Source organism: Haemaphysalis longicornis, unplaced genomic scaffold (assembly GCF_048455015.1).
Source record: "Haemaphysalis longicornis isolate Haplotype H1 unplaced genomic scaffold, Haemaphysalis longicornis Haplotype H1 scaffold_2, whole genome shotgun sequence".
In the NCBI taxonomy this organism is placed as follows: Eukaryota; Metazoa; Arthropoda; class Arachnida; order Ixodida; family Ixodidae; genus Haemaphysalis; species Haemaphysalis longicornis.
In genome coordinates this window covers 43,226,259-43,248,931 of record NW_027526295.1, presented here as the reverse complement: position 1 = coordinate 43,248,931, position 22,673 = coordinate 43,226,259, and the positions used below count along the sequence as shown (strand labels likewise).

Here is a 22,673-nt window from a genome sequence, read left to right as displayed (position 1 = left end):
ACAGGGGTTAGGCATATTCATAATGCAAATGAGGTCATATTTGGTTTAACAAAAATGATAATGCTGCTCATATAGCCTGGATCGCTTTGGCTTTAATTGTCAAGTGAGGGCAAAGATCAAGAGAAGTCAAGGTAATACAAAGCCCAAACACACTTGTTGCCCCATGGTATGTGAAATAAACACATCCCGAGACCAGGCACCTGGCGAGGGTATATTGGGCCGGTGTGTGGGCACCAAGGCACGCAGCAGTAAGCCCAGCGGCCATGGGCACAAAAACATGGCAAGAACTGTAGAAGAAATGACAACTGGGCTAGTTGGTAATGCATATGGGACATCTTGAAGGTAGCGCACTTAAACACAGACTCTAGGAAAAGAAACGACAAACCACAGCGCTGACTCACAACTGATGTTTATTAGGACAGACACACAGTTGAATACTTCATCCTGAACCCATGTGACCCCACTTAATACATACGTCACATTCCAGCGTATCATTTGCAAAACATGACAGGCATGAACAAACTGTGTGGATGAAAGCGCGTGTTATATTTACGTTAACAAGTGTTTAGGTTGAAGTATTTAAATATGTGTGTGTTCTAATAAAAATCAGTTGTGAGTCAGCGCTGTGGTTTGTCGTTTCTTTTGCTTGTGTCCGTGTATAAGTGCGCTACCTTCAGGATGTCCCATATGGCGAGAACACGCAGTACAGCTGAGTTAATGTGTGGAATATGCAAAATCCGTGCTTCATAAAACTAGCCAAAACATGACTAGAGGAAAAAGAACAAATGCTGAAAAACGGCAAGTGCGATACAGATCTATACAATGTCTGCGATACCAGACCTGACATACAATTTAAGCGAAGACACCATTTGAAGGTTTCAATTCGCTGCATGCGCACCGTGTCTGAAGCAAAGCTGTTATCTGCCGGCTAAAGACTCGTTTTCACCGCACCTGGAGCGCCAGAGCGGAGCGACGCGCAAGCGCCTTTGGAGTCGGCGAGTGGGTTCGCTTGGTACGCAGGCAGGCAGCGTACGATTAATGGCACACGTGTGAAAGTTTATGGCTGTAGGGATGCTGTTTATGCTCAGATCAGTCAAATAATGCAGATACGGTTACTTCATCGCGTATACGTTCGCACGGATGGTACTGCAGTGCATCACAGTTTAACAGATAGTAGCAGTAATAGCTAGCCGAGATAGCCATGGCGAGCTAGTAAAATAATCCTAGGCAGCGTACCACTGACGGAACTTAAGGGCAGCCCCAGCGCACAACGCTTGCGTCGCCGGCGGGCCGCCGGCCTGCCGCCACTCCCGCACATAACTCACCGCCGTCGTCGTTCGCGGCACTTGAAAGCTACGTGGGACGACAGGCGCGTACCGTTGACATCCCTCACTGTTAGAGCAAACGGCATAACAACCCTATAATTTTATTATTTCAAGCGGAAAAAATGTCTCTTACGCATTTTCAGCCTATTTCCTCCGCTCTTATCTTAAAGATGCCGAAACAGGCTATAGGCAGAACTATCCATGGCTGAATTCAATGAAGCAACGCAATACGCGTAGCGTTTGACGAGCGAAAAAAACGTAAATACGATACGCCACACCAAGACATTTTAAAAATAGTTCCACCTTTCGTTCAGGATGTACAAGCGATGCCGCTAAAAAAGCAATAAGGGTTTCTTTCTCCACCAGATAATTTAGCACAACTGTGCCAAACCGCACGCCAAAACGGTGCCGAGAGCCGAAGCGCGGCTTCGGGTTGTGGCTTGGCCAGGCTTGCCTTCACATCGTGCGTAAAGAAGCCGCAAACACGTATGCACATTCAGAGCTATTGAACCTTCTACATCAATAAAGGTGCGTAGACTAATCAGCAACAAAATTTTAAAAGTATAATATTGTGTTTAACCTAATTTTAAATAGATTTTTTAACACTCGCGCCACCTGCCGGGAGGATTAAAAGTTGGGGGTTCACGTGACCATGACCCGATCATTTGGCTTGGATTTGCCCGAGTGTACTCTCGTAAATTTTGCTCCCTAAGACACGTCCGACAGTGCACCATCAGCTGCTGCATGCGTAGGCCGAGATTGTTTCACTCAGGGGGGGAAATGGTTTCTTGTTTTGATTTTCGCAGAAGAAATTTGTTTTCGTTTTCTCTGACGTCAAACTCCACGTGCACCCCTGTTTCCGGAGGAAAAGGGTCAGGGTCCGTTTTTGTGTTTTTACACGCAAATATAAAAGATCCTGTCGTATCACAAATACAACGCATGCACGATACCGGAATCAATGTATCATAGCTGGAAACACAAGTGGAGCAACACAAAGAAAGAAGCGCAGTTGACGGGGCAGGTGCTAATTCTACCACAAAAAAGCAGTAGAGAGGTATTTAGACAGAGCAGCCACTAAACCATTCGTTTGTATCACTGAGCACGTACAGGGTTTTCTTGTCGCGGATTGCGGATTGCGGAATATGCGTGGTTGGTCGGATCTGGTTGGGCGAGGATGCGTACCCGGCATAATTTGCATAATTTTGCATAACTTCGGCGCGCGCCAAGCTGAAAGTGAAACCCGTCACCAGGCAGAATACGGGGCGGCGCAAGCCAGACGCACGACTGAGCGCCTTCTGCGTCTTTGGCCGCAGGTTAGTGGCCTTTTCCTATGTTACCGCTACATGAACGTTCGAAAACGTGATGGCCAAGGCGAGGGTTAGATTCTAGGTCTTCGCACGAACATTGTGCTGTTCCAACACGTCGACAGTGTCAGCGAGGCTATCAGAAGTAAGGAAAACCGATATTCACCAAAGCAGAGAAAGGTATAGGATTATGTAAGCACATTACATAAATACTTTAGGAGAGTAAATTAGGGTAATACGACAATTGCGGAGGACACAACAAAGTTGTGCAAGGTATATTTACTATTATTGACATCAAACTACTGATCTGAAGAAGAGGCTGGTTACTTAGCAATTAAACCTAAACTAAAACAGTTCTAAGAAATAGTAATTCCAGATAAAATGGGAAGGTCTGCGAAAGAGATCATTGAACCGCCGCTAACGGCTCTTAGCCGTACTTTGGGAGTAGAGTAACAGCAGTACTGGTATAACGCGAATCTCCACATGAACGGTGTTTCAAAAAAGAACAGTGCACTATTATTGACTAACTTTCAAAGCAATGGACTATTCGATCCCCTAACATTTCCAGATCAGAAATCCTTACGAACCCCTTCAGCTGCATTCACTACTTTATCTTTGTTGTTCGTGATGTTGCAGTATGAGCTCCTGTTAAGCTACCACTTCTGGGTAATCCGTCTCTAATCTTTACTGCGTTGTAGGAACACAGATATTGCTATCCTAGTTGCTGTAAGCCAATTATAAATGCTCGGAGAATTCTATTTGCTAGTTCGGTCGGAAAAAGTTTGTTCCTCATCGTTTGTGAGTTTGTTGGATCCTTTTTTGATAGGTTCGGCTGCTTCACTTATCACGTTCTTACACAGCAAATGTTGATTTTTGATGACCTTGCTTGTCATTCAGTATGTCTACTTTTTGCCGTTTTTAAAAGACATTTAATGTGTTCTGAACCCTATTTCAAACTTCTTCGCCCTGTCTGTCTGGGCCAGAAACGTTGATTTCAACGTCCTCACATGCTTCATCCTTTCTCTCCTAAGCTCTAGCCCAGTGCTTTTGGAGGTAACCTTATGTTTCTGTGGTTATCGTTACCTAGAACTTAATCGCGATATCATTGTTCATTTTCCTGTTCGAGATTTTAACATGTCTGTTTACTAGCTCTTGTTCCGTGAAAGGTGGAAGTATGCATTGCCCCTTGACAGGTTATCTCTTCTGCAATTCTCACCCCTGGGTCTGATCGACCATTGCCAGTATACCGGTTGTTCCTTGCGGCATGTTCGCGTTCCCGCGTCTTCGGGATTTTTTGTGTGTTCCCTCTCAATCGAAGCTGATACTTTGCTCATTTGACATTATAGTAGAAATTATCAATACTGTCACTTTACTCGCTGAAAGCTGGTGCAACAAAATCTGCCTCTGTTTACATGTATTTTTGCTAGCGTCATCACAGCATTCGTGACATTTAACTTAGTTTGTAAAAACGTTCCACATTCCCTTTTAACTTTTTGTTGATCGAAAACGCACCTCAAGCTATTTATTTCCTTCTTTCTCTCAGTAGATCAAAATATATCCACCTAATTTCACAACAAAACGCTCAGCTGTTCTTGCAGCCTAGTGTTTCTGAGGATATTTCATTTGAAGCCTCAACGTTGCTTCAGCAGCGCAGCCTAGGTAATCCCGCTTAACGGGGTTCTAACGGTTTGGGTTGCCCGATCTGAATTCCAGAGACGGCTTTCTTCTATCCAGAGATAAAGCTCCCCTAGTTGCCTTACGCGACCGCCGCTTTGGTCAGGTGTTCTACAGCTGGTGAGTAGCGACCGCTGTAGTCTTCAGATAAAGGAGAAAATGCAATCTACTAAGTATAAAAGCAATAGGAACTTCATTCGTTTTTATTGCTATGGTGTTTGTCTTAGCACGCAAGTAAAAACTACCTTCACTCTAAATTTCGCCATTCTATTAGCACTACTAGAATTGTGCTGTGAAGCAGAATTCAGTTAGTATGCCGTAGTGGGACAAGCGTGAACCTCTCTGCCAGTATGACTGCTTCGGAAATGAGCATAACAGATGTGTACTTTTTATTGATACCAAAAAAGATACGTTTCCTTGGTTTTCCGTGTTTGCGAAATAGATTAGGGTATGCTAAGAGTACATTAATATTAAAAATCATTCCTTCTCATGCTGCCATCAGTTAGAGCTGTAATAGAGAATCCCGATGGTGGCCCCTATCACAGGCAATGTGGTGACATATTGTCTCTTGGATTGAACCAGATCGAACGAAACGGAAACAGATGGAGGAACAAAATTATCCCACCTTCCCGCGAGGGGAACTCTGTGCAGATGCGAAGCATCTTGGGGGTTCACTTGGTGTTTCCGTTGGGTTGATTCTCTGATTGCGTGAAACGTGTGAGGAACGCGTATGATGTATTCTTTATTTAACACGTGGCGTAACGTTACCGATGACGGCCTTGTGGTCGCTGAAGTGTACGGGTAGTGGATGGTGAAGTAACGGGACCACCGTGCAATTTGCAGCGAAGATCAAGTCTATGCACGTGCCCAAAATCGGAACGCTGGTGCTGGAACGACCGCGGCTATGACGCAACGTGGCGCGGCTATGACGCAACAAAATCCAACACAATCCACTTTAATCTAAACCAATCCAAATCCAATCCAATTCAATCAAATCCAATCCAAGCCAAGCCAAGCCAAGCCAAGCCAAGCCAAGCCAACGCAATCGAAACCAATCCATGCCCTTCGCGAGAGAAGAACGAAAAGTTGGGGTAGTTGGTATGTGTTCATCTTGGTGGAATACAAAAGCGCTCAAAAAGAAGAACGAAGGAAGAAGTAGACAGCACGGCGCTTACTCGCAACTACTCGTTTATTGAAAAACATACAAATATATACCATCCAGAGTACACGTGGTCGGATTCCCTCCCCTATTATACACACCATTACACGACTTAACAGCGGTCGAGGCACATGCGGCAGAAAAAGATAAAGATACAACTTTATAACTTAAAGATACAACTTAAAGATAATTGGGGGACCAAGGAAAACGACAGCGAAAAACAGCCCACAAAACAGGCAGTCATTCCCTACGTGCATAAGTTGGCGCACGGGTTGAAGAATGTTGCCAATAGGTTTGATGTCTGAGTGGTTTTCTCGGCTCCGAATAAACTGAACAGTGTGTGTAGCAAAGTAGATAGGTTATTATCAAATAGTAAAAAATGCCAAAGAAAACGAAACTGCGTAGTAGAGCACAACCCCCCCTTTGTTCGTTGTGCAACGTGTGTTGTTTATTGCTTACCGTTGAATTGTGGCCATATCTACGTGGGCCAGACTGGGCGATGCTTGAATATACGCCTGCAAGAGCATCGAAGTTCAGTAACGTCGAAGGATGGCTCTAACTTGGCGAAACACTGTTCTGCGTGTGGATGTACACCAATTTTTTGCGAGGCTTCAGTTTCATCAAAATTTCGGGACAAAACCACGAGAGAAGTTATAGAATCATTCCACATTAAAAGGTGTGGCGAACGATGTGTCAGCGCCCCCTCCCTCACTTTGACCGAGAAGGAATACTCCTATCTGTGTCCCACGTTGCGGAACTAATGCTTTGGTCTATCTAAGGTTGTGGCGCTGTTTTCAGGTTTTGCGTACCACAAGTTTGGCGTGTGTTGTATCTTTATCTTTTTCTGCCGCAGGTGCCTCGACCGCTGTTAAGTCGTGTAATGGTGTGTATAATGGGGGAGGGAATCCGACCACGTGTACTCTGGATGGTATATATGTCTATGTTTTTCAGTAAACGAGTAGTTGCGAGTAAGCGCCGTGCTGTCTACTTCTTCCTTCGTCCTTGTTTTTTGAGCGCTCGCTTTTATATTCCACCAAGAAGGACTTCGCGAGAGAGTGTTCGCTATCGGAGAGGAGAGGGGGTGAGCGGCGGAGAACGCAGCTCGTGCGGCGAGGAGAATGGGGGAGGGTTGCGGACGGACAACAACGCCGTATGGAGGGACAAGGCAAGTGAATGAGATGCAGTCGCATCTAAAAGGGCGACCGCTGGTTTAACAACGGAAGTGTAGTATCAAGAAGGGTAAATATATACATACCAAAAACATTCCCCCTCGTTGATAACTAGTGTTAGTTGTTGAACCACTGGCCGCCCTTTTAAGTTCCTTCATTTCTTCAACTAACCTAGCTGGCAACGCTTCCGCAGAGGCATTGTTATAACAGTGAACTCAAAGTAGGAACGTACAGGCCGGAAGTTAATACGGAGAGAAGCTTTACAGGCATTCTTGCAGAAATGTGCGAGTAACGCAAGTTTATTTATTTATTCCTCGAAGGTACCATCGGAACAACACGTGATGGGTGGGAATGACGCGGCACTTGAAAGTAAAGTTACAACGATATAATAATAGCAACAGATGAGGTACAGGAGTTATGGTGGCACTTCTTAAATGGCGTGCTTGAAACGGGATTGGTTGGTGATAGCAGAAACTGCAGCAGGTAAGTCATTCTAGTTTCGGGTGGTGCGGAATGAAAACGACTGTTGAGAAGGGCTAGTATGGGTACGTTCGGGATAGACTGTCTTGGGGTGAATAGTGCTGGTAATGCGGGGAGGTAGTCGGACGTAGTTGTTTCCAAGTAATTGTGAGTGAACGAATTTGTGGAAGAGAGAGAGTCGGGCTATCTTACTGCGAGAATGAAGAGTGCGAAAACTACATCCTGCTTTTAACTCTGAAACACGGGAATGGTATGATTAGTACGGAAGAATAAATCGAGTATTGTAATTATGATGAAATTGTAGGCTGTTAATCAAGTAAGCTTGGTAGGTGTCAGAAACAGCGTTAGCTTACTCGAGTTTATGCCGCATGAAAGTTAAGCAATCAAGTAATTTTATTGAGGAGGGGCTATGCAAAGATTACGGTTAGACCACTTTCTTATGTTGTTAACGTGACAGGACCAGATTAAGACGCTACCTATATGAACGCCTAAGTATTTAACCGGGTCGGCACATCCAGTGATAAAGTCGGTAACAGAATACCTAGGCTGCAAATAATTGCGACTGTGGTGGAATGGCACTGGCAATTCCGACAGATGACTCAGTCCTGATGCAGAAATGAGAATTTCTAACCAGCCAACAGTAAAAAGGGGCTTGTATATCCCGGGTTATTCTGGAACCTTCACGGCCGCCTCCGAGATAAATGCAGAACGACTGAGGCTTGCCTGCCCTGCCAGACGAGTATGGTTTTTCTTCCCTAAGCCGACTTCAGGGATTTCGCTGCCGTCCCACGCAGCGCAAAGCACGGTTGGTCCTTTTTTTTGCAAAGCAGTAAATGTATCACTTTCTGCGGTCCCCCCCCCCCCCCTTCCCCCCAGTTTTCATTCTGGTGAAGCAGATTTACTCGGCGCCACCCCGGGGCTCCTCCTCACCACCGTCGACTCCTCTTTTACAAGGGTTATCGTAACGATTATTCCCGTCGCCACCACTGATGGCTCTTTCACTAGTTGCGCATTTGGCTGGAAGCGGCCGTAGCGCCGTTATCAGATGATTTCGGAGAATCAACACAGGCGCGAATGGGTGTAAAGTCGCCCGAAAGCCGCCGCCACCACCGCCGCCGAAAACGTAGTCGCGGCTGTTGCCGCTTCTAATTCCACCACGCCGACTATCTGGGCGCCCGTGCCGGTTGAAAGCAACTTGCCCCGTTGGAACGCCGGCGCGAGAACATGACTATTCTTTAGCTTGAAAGCCATTCGAGCAACATTGTGGCGCCGGAGGCCCTCGTCGACCAGATGGTCATAGTTCATCTGGCGGAAGAATAATAATAGATTTTAATCTGGTCACATATAAAGCATTCCTCTCTCAAGCCTAATTAGGCCCCGATCCCCCGAAGCCGGTTTAGGCGGGTTAGGCGTTACCGGTTTAGGCTTGGGGATGAAGGGAGGGGGCATGCACGCACAGCAGGAGTTAATGCCGCTACCGATGACATAGCTGTTGGGGTGGTGGGAGATTTTAACGTGGCAGCCTCATGGCTCAATGCACCCGGTCAGCTGTCCTTCGTATTAGAGCGCTTTGGGTCTGGGTTGGTGGGTTGCACATAGAATAAGAAGCCTACGACTGGGCAGCGAAAGCGACACCCACGTGTGTGCCCACTAATACAGAGGTCAAAGTCCTCGAGGTGTTAACTCGCTACGGGACGGACGCATGTCGCTCGCGTGGAGGAAGCAGAGCTGAAACTTAAGCGTCAGCCCGAACACAAGCGTAAATGGGCGCGAAAACCACGGAAATCCGCTGACACCACCGTTGCCACCTTAAGTTCCAGCTGGTCGTGTAGCTGCGAATCACTCCCGAATGAACGGACACTGCACTGGCCCGCTTGGAACGCCAACGTGTGCCAATATCACTCGTTATGTTTAAAGGGCTTTCAGAGCGACATGTTCGACAGTATCTTTCTCTTCTAAGTGCCCGCTCATGACCGGTTGCCGGTGTCCTCAGTGGCAGAGTGGAATGGGTTGGCGTGTTACACAAGCAGTAAGATGCCTACGACACGGGAAGGAAAGAGACAGCTCTATGCTTGTTCGCTAGGATAAAGCTGGGGTCTTTGCAAATTTAATTTGGTAATTAGCCAGGAAGTATGCTAAGTCGTAAATTGCCAACAAAAGTGTTTTGCTTCATGCACTCCGTGGAGGGTGTGCTGCTTTGCAGGTCATCCTTCTTGACAGAGTGGAAGGGCACTAAATTTTTTATTTCCGCGTGGATCCTGCGGCCAGCCTTGTAAAACAAAAGAATCGGCAACATTGGTCTGCATGGCTGCTTTATTGTCTTCAGGCTAAGCCAAAAAGCCACATTAAGCTCAAATATACGTGGCGTCAACAAGGAGGCGACATTGGGCAATAGGCGTTATGTAGCCGTGAGACGCATCAATAGAGAAACATGTCTGCAAGACCTTCAAAGAACCTCCTTGCGTAGCTAGTGCACTGGCTTCAAACGACGGCTCTTAAAGCGAAAGCTTTCTTAGTGGGACCTATTGTATGCGGTCAAGAAACTAATGCATTTCACCATGGACCATATGGCACACCGAAAAGCTCTGAGAAGACCTGTTGAGTCTTAGCACACTGAGCGTACGCGAAACCAGGCTTGCATAGTGTCAAAATGGTTAATAGAAAATAGCCAACAACGAGTGGTTGTAGATTAGACAGTACTGATATTGATCAAATAAGAAGGAGTACAATAGTACACCTTTATCTTATAAACCACGTATCAATATACGTTTATATTATCCCTATATGCCTTTGCGAAGTGCGCGTAAAATCGTCGCATGAATTCGTTATTTGATTGAGTTTTGGGTATATGAAGATTTGACCGGCAATGGGACGCACTCTGAGCGAAGGTTAGACGCACTTCTAGCGAAGTTGTTGACGCAGTTTTGGTGTTGGAAAGCTTAAACGGTTCTCACAGCTTTCTTCAGAAAGGAATGGTAATTTTTTTAATAAATACCTCGAAACCGCCCTCTCTGCCTTGTGGATGAATAAAAAATTTAATAGAAACCATTTAGTCTTCACGCGCGTTCAATTATTCAATTATTTACTATACAAAAAAAAACTGGGAACAAATATCCTACTTTTACAATTTCTCAACCTTAGGACCACATTTCCAACGAAGCAAATTATAACAAACAGAATTTATTAGTGAAATTCTCTACTCTTCTGTATCTTTCGTGTTTCACAACGAGAAGGCCGTACCTCAACAGGATAAAAATTGTTGTATACATACTTGCAATCAAAATAACCGGCGCTACGAAAACTCATCGATATTTTCATGTTTTACTCCCTTGAACAAAGCTTCGCAATAACTAACAAAATGTGGTTACCTGAAAATTTTACTCTAAAGAACGTACAGAGCTGCAAACCAATGTTTTATAGAGAGGCCCCAAAAAGGAATTCTCTATTACTAAAAAAAGTCTTCTTGTTCTCGGGTAAATCTTATTGCTTCTATAAGGGCTGTGTGTCTCCAAACATGATAATGTTTTCTGAAACCGTATAATGGGTTCTTTTTTTAAACAGTTCCGTACATAGTTTATGGGATTTCAATTACTCTTATTTTGTGTTTAAAAGTAAGATACACTTGATATTTCTTGATTTTTTTGTCTATCCTTCTATTGTAGTGCATGAAGCACTAATTTCGTTACCTGATCTCACCGCTTCTTTTACTCGCCAGAACTTTACAGCCTAGATGATGCATGTGAAGAAGTATGTTTGTTTTACAAAACATTATAGGCATGCTACTTACCTACGTTTCATGGCAGTGTTCCAGACACTAAATTTAAGCTCCCTATTCTGAGTATAACCAGAAATTGCGCATCACCAATACGCACAATCTCGCAGCAAGGTATCTGACTCTGGCTTTAAAGTGTGTTTTTTGCCGGCAGTTCACTAACGGCTGGGGGTTTTTTGACAGCACCTAAATTGTAGCAAGAAAATCTTTCAAAACGTTACGCACTGAAGAATTTCAAGCATATTGAACAGGTAATAAACTCCTATTTGAACTTCAGAGTCCGGTGCAGAGATGATTGAGAAAAAAAACATAAACAACTCCGCTGCGCTTTTTTTCTGAACACAAACACAATCGGACGTCAAATACTCAGCAAGGTACTGGGTGGGAGCCCGAACCTTTGTTCTACTACCATTATATTGGGAACTCTAGGCGCTGTGCTTAACGCGACCAACGCTTAGCGAAGACGTAGCTACACCAGGGAAGCTTGCATTAAAGACACGGTAATAACATAGAAAACGATGAGCTCCTGACGATATTGTTGATAGATTGCGCCACAGTTAACTACGGAAGCTGGCTCCAAAAGGTGAGCCAACGCTTCTACGGCAATTATGCGCAACAAACGATCAATGTATTTGACTGAGGGTCAGAAAAATCATGACTGCCGGTACGGCTACGCACTTACTGAGAATGGTAGAAGTATAAGAATGAACATGAGAGTCAAGTGAATTAGAGCACATGAAATAAAATGTGCAAAAAAACTCTTGGTGACGGACCGAATGCAGTTATGTGTGGTGTTGAAGTTAGTGCAAACGTTAATGCGAGTCAATGCCTGCGAGGCCAAGTTTGTGCTAGTCTGATTGAGAGTTACTCCTCGTGCAAGCATGCTGGGGTGACAAAAACGTAGTGCTCGCCAAAGTGGTCACGTGCGTTTTCCCCTACGCATTTCCCGCCAACCAAATATTCGTGCATGGCGTCCCTGTGAAAACGCTAACAATAAAGAACTTTATACGTTCGCCATTGTTTTTGTTACTGTGACGCTTAGAATAATTTTTCGGTTGTTTTATAGGTTTGAAATTACAAGTGTGCCACCAAAAGTGCCATTCGGGGCGAAGCATGTAGCTTTCTCGGTCGAGACAAGAAACGATTGTTGCTATTTTGTCGTACCTCTGTAAGCCTCAGAAACACAATTATGTGTGCCTCTACATCCAAGAGTCGCTGACAACGAACGCTTGGAATATGCACGCGGGCACCATGGACGATTTTACGCGGTACTCCTTGTGCACCAGTTTTCGTAGCACTCTATTCTAGCTGTTGCCGTGAGCAGTACGACTGCCGCAAAAACGTTATTGCTTCTTTCCGGAAGGGGTTTTCGTTTTTAAGGCGATTTCTCGAGTGAATCCTTGAAGCTAGAGCACGGTATATTACTTTGTTGCTGCCCCTCAGCTGTCCTGACTTTTCAAAGCAACCAACATTACAAATACCGCATTCACCAGGTATTGCAGTGCCACAACAAGCTGTAGCTGCCAAAAGATGGAAGGAAGCCCGTCCAACCTCGGTCCCGGGCCTTTCGTGGAGTTAAAGGAGTACAGCTACCGGGAGAACCTGGCGGCTATGCAGAGCGTACGCTTCCTGCGACCGTGCTGCGAAGGTGATCAGCACCTTGACGTCGGCTGCGGGCCGGGCAACTTCATCCAGGAACACCTGCTGCCACATCTGCGGCCGTGCAGGCGCGTGGTTGGCGTGGACAGTTCTTGGGAGATGCTGGACTATGCGAGGCGCCACTGCCGAGAGCCCGAGGTAGCCTTCGAGCATCTGGACATTGAGCGCGGAGAACCACAAGCAATAATTGACAAGTACGGTCAGTTTGACCGCGTTTACTCCTTCCTCACGTTTCACTACGTGTGGGACCTGGAGAGGGCGTACCACAATGTTAGCACACTGCTAAAAGGCGACGGAGAGTGCCTGGTCGCTTGCTTTGTCAGGACAGGCATCACAGACATGTGGCACAAGGTCTTCAGCAAGCAGCAATGGAGGCCTTACATGCCAGTGAGTATTTGAGCCCCGTTTTTAATGCTGTTTTTGGCGGCAACTATATAAAAATATTTGCAATTATTCCTGAGTACAACCCCTGAGACTTGGTAATTCAAAGTCGGCATAGCAGCGTCATATGTTTTTGTTTTTCATATACTGGGTGGTGCAGACCTCAGTAATGGACGCAATGTTTTGATTAATGATTAAACAAGTCGGCCACGAGCACCACAGTAGGGTTAATGAGAAATTTGTAGCAGTAGAATCGAGAGTTGGCAGAGTTGGGCGTTTGTATTGTGTCTTCTTTACCTCCGTCTTAGTCGTTTTACGCTGTTCATTCAGCCATTCATGGTATCCGAATGCATCCCTTTTAACTGCAAAATTGCTGCTGTGCATTTTGTGCTCCCAGATGTTTTTATGCGAGACATTTTCTTAGTTGTTGGGTAAAGCAGCCCTGGCACAAACCCTTCAAACTGAGATAACTGTGCCAATACCTCCGTTTTTCCTTGAAGTTCGGTATGAAATTGGAGGAAGTTTGGTGTGTAAGCATTTTGTGCCTTGTGCTGTAATCTAATTTACTCTTTGCACGCGAAGAGCACCGGAGAATGGAGCACCTTTTCGACAAACGCACCTTTCTGATGCGATGAGGGCTTGGCATGAAACTGGTGATATCCGACCGCGCGCACCAAATGGCGCGTCGCAGGCTGCCCGCCACTCTAGGTTCTAAGTCTGTGTGGTCCAGGCTATTTGAGGCAATAGAGAGTATGCGTCTAGATGGCAGTTTCAAGGAGATCAGGGATGCGAGGTCTACCATTCTAAAGAGGATTACCTTAATACCAGGGCGAATAATAAATTACCTCTTTCACTAGTGATAACTGTTTTGGCCGAGGGTTTCATTCTTGAGAGCGGTCGGCCACGCTGCGGTCCGTGTGAGACTGACGTCATGTGGGGCGCGTGCATCCAAGAGAGAAAGAGAGCTGGAAATGAAGAGAACTTTATTTGGCCATAAATACAAGGCCTAGAAGGATCCTCTGCCGCGCGCAGTCAGCGAAGATGCTGAGAGTCGCGGAGCTTTTTTAGGAAATCTGGAGGAGGCGCAGTTGAACAGAGACAGAGAAGGAGAACAGCAGAAGCGCTTACTGTCAGCTGATTTTGTTGTTGGAAAGACATATATAACCTCACATGCCCTGACCAGCTGACACGTGTTCTAGCCGCACACGATCCCTGCAGGTGCCGCACGTAAAAACCATGCTGCGCCACAGGGCACCACACCTCACTCTCCGTTATTTCCCTCTTTTTGTTCTCCAGTAACCTTTTTCTTTAATTAACCAGACGTCTTTGTCGGACCTATTTAATGGAAAATGACTGATGAACTGGGAGCACCTAGATGTTTGTACGGGACGCGTAGGCTGACTCTCTTGTGGCGCGGTCGTGGCATGTTCGTGTGTGAAAAACACCATTCACGGCCCCAATCGTCGCAATGGCAAATGAGAAGGGTAAAATGCCTTGTTTTACAATAATGTCCCAGAAACCTGACCACAAGATATGGGAATACAATACACATCATTGTCTCGAACGGAATGAAATGAAATTTGTGACGAAAGGTAAGCCGGTGCGCCAATGCGTCCAGCAGCGTCCAGCTTGTGGTTCACTCTATTTCCCTCCTTTCTCGGTGCACCCATTCAATTCAATTTTGTCGAGTTCGCAAAGCTGGCGAGCCATCTGTTGGGTCTGTTGAGTCTTAACGATCGAGCCTGTAGCGCGAAGCTTGAGTGACCGCCTTGTTTTTATTTCGTGTTTCAAACGTTGGTATAGCGCGTTTTCTTTCGCTTTGCACTCACGAAAATTGAGCGCACTTGTACTTTCATTTGACCGAACGCTGCAGACACGAGTTATATACTGACGCTCTTCTTCATATAAGCGTATATTTTGCTGAACAACGCGTGAAGTTTAGCCTGTCGGCTGAATTGAAAGACAGACCGACCTACCAAATTGTTCCTTTTTATGTTTATTGAGGCGTTTAACCTCGCGCATCCTAGGATCTCCCTCTCTTGTTCCTGCTCTACACACAGCATAAATTTTCTGGATGTTACAGTCACAGATTCTCAGGGCAGGCTTCAGACTAATCGTATAGGAAACATACGGACACGTGCCAGTATTTGCACTTCCAGAGCAGCCATGGCAGGCACTGCAAGACCGCAACACGTTATAGCTAATCTCACCGTTTTAGGCGAATCTGCACAAGCCAAGCGGATTTCGATTCTAACTGCAGAAAACCTAAAGCAGCGTTCTTGAATAAAAAATGCCCAGAGCAGGTGATCGACGACGCTTTTACCCCAGCTAACCAGTTAAACGGCACGGAAATTCTCCGTAAAACAGCTCGGAAACCCAACCCAAAAGCAAACTCGTTTTGACCCGTTTGTCCTCTTCCCCGAAAGTTGCATCCATACTAGGGAAACACCACAATATCCTTGTTAAAGTGAACGCCTAAAAAGAATATTTCCCGAGTCGTCACGTGTTGTTTATAGACAGTGCAAAAATTTGGGCGATGTTCTCACAAAATCCAGAATCAGCCGACCACAGACCATTGGTTGCATGCCCTGTAACTAACCACGGTATGCGCACAAATGACCACCGCACAGCGCGCCGCTAGCATGGCTTGAAACTATTATATTATTGTAAAAGAGAACTTTAACTGTGACTACACCAACGTCGTATACCTGCTGGAATGCACCCTCTTCGGCAAAAAATACATCGGGCAGACTGAAACACCCTTCAGTTTGATGTTTAACAATCACCGCTCTCATGCGAAAACCTGCCCCGCAAAAACGCATCACGATAGCGAGGTTCATGAGTCCTACCTTATCTATAAGTTAAGTCACCGTCGTTTGGCATCAGTGAAAGTTATAGGAAACTGACGTGTCTTTCCTTCGATTAAAATTTCGCCTTGCGCCTTCTCCTCCCCCTCTCTCGTTCTTTTTTGTATGCTGGAATTCAGCATTCTGAGGATAGTGTTATGCCTGTTTATTTCTTTCCAGTTGGCGACCCCCCCCATAGACGGTTATAGTTTCGTTATTGCACTAAGTTCTTTAGCACAGTGGCTTCACTAAAACAATCTGACCAGCAAGTCTGGACATTATGTTTTGTGTAGAAGGCTGCTTTACCATTGTTAGCTTTGGTACTCTCACCTTCTAATCTATTATTGCACGCGAGCGTTTGGAATTGCTTTCCTCTCCCTTTCCGTTTTTGCATTTCTATTTTGTAATATTTATTGCTGACCGCCTCGGGGTTCCACGAACTGGTACCCTGTACCGACCACATGTGTACCTCCAGGTGCGCGTCATGTGCGTGCACTTGTCCTCTGTCACCTTTCTCTTCATGACCTGCTTGCCCCTGTCCTTTTTTTGCTGCTTTTTTCTGCTCTTTGCATATGACTGTAGGCTCATTTCTTGTCGAAAATTCCTGTCTGACTGCTTTTGTGCGCGCTAACCTTTTCTCCCACCACCAGAAGCCAAGTATAGACATCTCTCACGTTTCATTCACCTGACTCTGATTCTCTGAACGGATGCGTACGGCCAGATGTGCGCCATATGATTGCATGGGTATGTTTTCTTTCGACCCCCCTCTTTCCCCTCTGTTACCACGGGACTCTGAAAACAGCAATTACCTTGTTAAAATGTTTTCCTTCTTTTTTCTCATTTCGTATCGCGTGACTATGATTTCTTGTTATCTTTTTTTCCACTCTTCAATTTCTTTCACTTTCTTCCCTACCCACCAACCATGATCCGATTGTACGAACTCTCCCTTCCCTTGCCCTGCCCTCTCCCTTGCTACATTTTCTACGTATATAACCATGAAACCAACTTATTCTGTACTCTGAGGAAAGGAATGTCCGTAAACTTTCATTCGCGGAAGATCATATGCGTTTGCATACAAAAATAAGGAGGCACAATAACAAACAAAAAAGACAGAAAAAAGGGGGGAAAAAAACGAGAAAAAAGTTTTTGCTACCCTATAGCAATTGTTCAGCCCAAAAAGATCGTGTTTCCGCGGTCGCGCTTCGGGCACTTGCCGCCGGGCGTTGTTCTTAGTCTTTTTGTCACATATTCGCTCCATGTATTCTGGCCACCTTTTCCGCAATATTTCAGAACGCGCGGGTTGATTATTCGTGGCCATCAGCTATCCTGAAGACCAAGCGGGCTGCCATGCTTTTTCACGGATTTCAATGCACTGGTTGTGTGTGCAGGACCTGAGTGGAATGCTGTCCGACCGGTTCAGCTACAACGCCCCCGTGCCGTGGGAGGAGCTGAAACAACGGGAGAGGAGCGCCGCCACAGCCGCTGGGCTGGACGTGGTGGCCTGCCACATCTACTCGAGCCAGTGGGTGTTCCCCACGGCGGAAGCCTGTCTCGGTGAGTGTGGCTCCTTCGAGCAGCGAAGATCGGTTTCTGACCTGCCGTGGTGGCTGAGTGGCTAAGGTGTAGTGATGCGGTGCCCAAGGACGCTGGTTCGATTCTGGCCTCGTCGGCTGCTTTTAGGCGACAAGCGAAACGCCCATATGTCGAGATTTCTGTGCCCGTTAGAGATCCTCAGCTGATCGAGACCAATATGGAGCCTTGAACTGCGGTGCGCCTCATAGCGTATATTATAGTTTTGGCACGCAGAACCTCATAAACACCAGATTTCGGTGTCTGCTTGCAAGTGACCCTTGAGGAAAAAAAAATACAGCTGACTGTCTCCCCATTGCTGCTTTCATTGCACGGGGCTGTTAACTGCAATACAGCATATCTAGTAAAGGCAGGTAGGGGTTACTTGAGATTCTTTTTCCTCGATGTGTGCGTCATCCGAGTGGTATACGCCACGCACGAAATCTTCACCTTGTTACCGCTGGCGGGGTGTTCGCGGAGAGTGGCATCAGCTGCAGCGAGCAGCTGCCCCTTTCCTAGAAGAGCGGCAGTTTTGTCTTCCCCAGATGGACCCAAAAGTTCTTTACTTTTGTTGACTTTGCGCTAAGTGTTATTTTGACAATCAATGCCCTGTCGCGACTGTCCCTGGATTTTCAGATAATGGGGTAATAAATGTTCTTGCACAAAAAAAAGAAAAACAGCTAAAGCATACCGCGATCGCCGATACTCAGTGCCAAAGATATTGATAACATGGTTTCTGTTACTCCTGGCTCCGCCATGAAAATATAGCCGACTTTGCGCTTTAAAGAAGGACATTCATGCCCGTTTCCCGCCCCGGCGGCTCAAATAATTCCCACAATATTCTCGCTTGTACAGAGTTGCTATAAAAAGCTAGCACATACACCTCGGCCATGCAAAACTCGAAATATTAAAAAAAAACTCTTTACTACACATTTGTCGATTCATAGATTCACCTATTTAGGCCCCGAAGTTAACATAGAAATTCTGCAGGAATTCAGAAAATTACCTACAAATGCATAGCATTCTTATTTCCGCGTGTCTTTGGTGTGAGTTTTTACAGTCAGATTTTTTGGTTTTTCTATATCCTGTACGACCATTTTCGCTATCTTCATTTGCGCTGTTATAACGATTCAAAGTGGAACATTCGCGAAATATGTGCAAATACAGGGCCTTAGATGGTTCGCCATTTTCTGGATTTTTGTTTGTATTTTCTTATTTTTTAGTATTTCAAAATTTCTTTCTACCAGTGTTCTCATTTACGCGGAACTATTATACGTGGAACTCCCAAAATCTGCATTACTGTGGAAATGCAGTTCGTTTTACGGTTTGCCATTTGTCGTAGTTTTTTCAATATTTTTCTTATTTTATAGTTTTTCAACATTTCGTCCTACCAATGTTGCATTACTATAACGAATAAATTTGTAAGTTTCGCGAAATCAGCATTTTTGCGGAAACGCAGGGCGTTACACGGTTCGACATTTTTTGTAGTTATATATATATATATATATATATATATATATATATATATATATATATATATATATATATATATATATATATATATATATATATATATATATATACATAGATACGGGACGAGGAACTCTGTAAGGACATATATCAAGGTTGCAGTCGTCATTGCCACCGCTATTCGGCTGTTTCCTAAATATTTAATAGTCCCGAATAACGTGTGTTTGTCATGTTTCGTTGATACAATAATAAATAGGCGAAAATATAAGTCGAGAAAAAACCCGCCGTTCTTCCGGGAGCGGGAGTGGAAGCCACATCTCCGCATAACGCCTGCGGTGCGTTAACCAATTACGCTTCCCCGCAGCGGCTCCTCTCTCGACTTTACAGGGGGGGTTTATATTTACAAGTGCTCTGAGGCCGGCCAACTAGCGCAGCCCCTCGACCACCGCGGGAGACGTAGAACGTCTTTTTTCCCAGCGGCCGCCACGTAAGACGTGGTCGGAGGTGAGGGTTAGCAATTGGCATATCCGAACTGCTGGAGCCAGAGCCCTCGTAATGCATGTAGCAGAACAGAAAGATACGGGACGAGGGACTCTGTAAGGACATATATCAAGGTTGCAGTCGTCATTGCCAGTGCTATTCGGCTGTTTCCGAAATATTTAATAGTGCCGAATAACGTGTGTTTGTCATGTTTCTTTGATACAATAATAAATAGGCGAAAATATAAGTCGAGAAAAAATCCGCCGTTTTTCCAGGAGCAGGAGTCGAGCCCACATCTCCGCATAACGCGTGCGGTGCGTTAACCAATTACGCTACCCCGCAGCGGCTCCTCTCTCGACTTTACAGGGGGGGTTTATATTTACAAGTGCTCTGAGGCCGGCCAACTAGCGCCGCCCCTCGACCACCGCGGGAGACGTAGAACGTCTTTTTTCCCAGCGGCCGCCACGTAAGACGTGGTCGGAGGTGAGGGTTAGCAATTGGCATATCCGAACTGCTGGAGCCAGAGCCCTCGTAATGCATGTAGCAGAACAGAAAGATACGGGACGAGGGACTCTGTAAGGACATATATCAAGGTTGCAGTCGTCATTGCCAGTGCTATTCGGCTGTTTCCGAAATATTTAATAGTGCCGAATAACGTGTGTTTGTCATGTTTCTTTGATACAATATTAAAAAGGCGAAAATATAAGTCGAGAAAAAATCCGCCGTTTTTCCGGGAGCGGGAATCGAACCCACATCTCCGCATAACGCGTGCGGTGCGTTAACTAATTACGCTACCCCGCAGCGGCTGCTACCCCGCGTTATGCGGAGATGTGGGTCCCGGAAAAACGGCGGATTTTTTCTCGACTTATATTTTCGCCTATTTATTATTGTATAAAAGAAACATGACAAACACACGTTATTCGGCACTATTAAATATTTCGGAAACAGCCGAATAGCACTGGCAATGACGACTGCAACCTTGATATATGTCCTTACAGAGTCCCTCGTCCCGTATCTTTCTGTTCTGCTACATGCATTACGAGGGCTCTGGCTCCAGCAGTTGGGATATGCCAATTGCTAACCCCGACCTCCGAGCACGTCTTACGTGGCGGCCGCCGGGAAAAAAGACGTTCTACGTCTCCCGCGGTGGTCGAGGGGCGGCGCTAGTTGGCCGGCCTCAGAGCACTTGTAAATATAAACCCCCCCTGTAAAGTCGAGAGAGGAACCGCTGCGCGGTAGCGTAATTGGTTAACGCACCGCACGCGTTATGCGGAGATGTGGGTTCGACTCCCGCTCCCGGAAAAACGGCGGATTTTTTCTCGACCTATATTTTCGCCTATTTATTATTGTATCAAAGAAACATGACAAACACACGTTATTCGGCACTATTAAATATTTCGGAAACAGCCGAATAGCACTGGCAATGACGACTGCAACCTTGAAATACGTCCTTACAGAGTCCCTCGTCCCGTATCTTTCTGTTCTGCTACATGCATTACGAGGGCTCTGGCTCCAGCAGTTCGGATATGCCAATTGCTAACCCCGACCTCCGACCACGTCTTACGTGGCGGCCGCTGGGAAAAAAGACGTTCTACGTCTCCCGCGGCGGTCCAGGGGCGGCGCTAGTTGGCCAGCCTCAGAGCACTCGTAAATATAAACCCCCCCTGTAAAGTCGAGAGAGGAGCCGCTGCGGGGCCACTATCTGCAACCTTTTTTTGTTAGCCAAAGTGTGGTACGTGCTGCAAGTGTTGTGTATGTCACGTGCTAATGTCCAAAAAATCCACAGAGTATTTGCGGTCTTTATTTGGTCTTCCAGCTGGGAAAGAACCAGTCGGTCTAACATTTTTCGCCCAGTCAAAAAGGGGGGTCTTGGTCTTTGTCATTTATTTTTACGACAAGTTGTCGCAAGGTTTTGTTTTGTCCGGGATCAAAAAGACGCCTTCTTGCGCACTGTAATTCAAGTGCGGTTGAAAAATGTGCTGCCTGACTTTGTTGTGTCTTCAAGTGATATTGTGTGCAGGGGGGTGAAAGGATATTTGCGTGAAGTGGCTCTGTCTGTTGAATTTTTGAAGGTACGTTTTTCTTTCGACTACCTGTGTAGTGTTTCCAGGAAGCGCCTGTACAAAGATTTAGTTGATGTTTGTTTACCTGTGCCACTGTATAGGTCGTTATACGGTGAGGGCACAGGGCTTGATGTTTTGAGGAGGGTTAAAAGTATGCCTGTGAAGCCTGCAATGAAGTCCTTTTTTTTTAAACTACACAGTGAAACCCTTCCAGTAGATACTTGGTTGGCAGAAAGAGGTATTTTTGTGCCGTGGACAACCGACTGCAGACTGTGCAAAAAGCCGGAAACTATTAATCACGTCTTCATCGACTGTTGGGACCCAGTGTTCCACTGGGACGTCCTCCAACGTACGTTAAAGAAAGACTTACCCATAACGCCGCGTGGAATTCGGTTCTTACCTGAAAAAAATGAGGGCGGGGTGCCGTACGATTTGATCATGCTCCTCAGCCTTCATAGTATATGGAGGACGAGAATGGCGGTGAGGAATGCGGATATAAATGCCCGGCCTGTCAGGGAAAATTTCATTGAAAGCGTACAGTATATACGGGAAGTGTTTCGTGCTGAGGATGATCCCCCTGAGTGGTTGCCTGTGCTTGACGATTTAGTGTGTCTTAGAAAGTTTTAAAGCCAAGTAGTCAGCCAAGTAGGGTTGACATATCATTACATGGCATGATGTGTGATGTGCTGTACAAATGTCAAAGCAGGCAATAAAAAAAAAAAAAAAAAAAAAAAAGCTGCGGGGTAGCGTAATTGGTTAACGCACCGCACGTGTTATGCGGAGATGTGGGTTCGACTCCCGCTCCCGGAAAAAAGGCGGATTTTTTCTCGACTTATATTTTCGCCTATTTATTACTGTATCAAAGAAACATGACAAACACACGTTATTCGGCACTATTAAATATTTCGGAAACAGCCGAATAGCACTGGCAATGACGACTGCAACCTTGATATATACATATATATATATATATATATATATATATTTCATTTTTAGTTTTTAAAGGAGCCATGAACGGAAAACAAAAGTTTGTTTTATTCGAAAGATTAGGTGTGTCATAGTACCCCAAGCGCTTTCCCGGAAGCAAATGATGCTTTATTCACTGAGAAATAAGGCAATTTGAGCCAAAATTTTAAATCTCCCGCTAAAATTGAACATTCCGTGACGTGTACAATGGCGTCATAGAGCCGGTCCATGAAACAGATACTTAGTATCTCGACTCCATATAGCACCTACACGCGGGAGTCGATCGAGACGGCGGCCATTTTAAAAATACTAGTAAAACCTAGTGCACCCGCAGCCCTAGTCATGGAATCGCCTAA

The 22,673-nt window shown here is 45.6% G+C and overlaps 1 protein-coding gene across 1 annotated transcript in view; it reads left to right on the top strand.

The window, feature by feature from the left end:
* Positions 1 to 22,673, top strand: part of LOC144168849 (juvenile hormone acid O-methyltransferase-like) — a 41,628-nt gene that overhangs the window by 10,071 nt on the left and 8,884 nt on the right. Inside the window, exons 2-3 of the mRNA XM_077697836.1 lie at positions 12,377 to 12,929; positions 17,158 to 17,323. Of these exons, the coding sequence (XP_077553962.1) occupies positions 12,377 to 12,929; positions 17,158 to 17,323 (719 nt within the window). The remainder of the gene's footprint in view (positions 1 to 12,376; positions 12,930 to 17,157; positions 17,324 to 22,673) is intronic.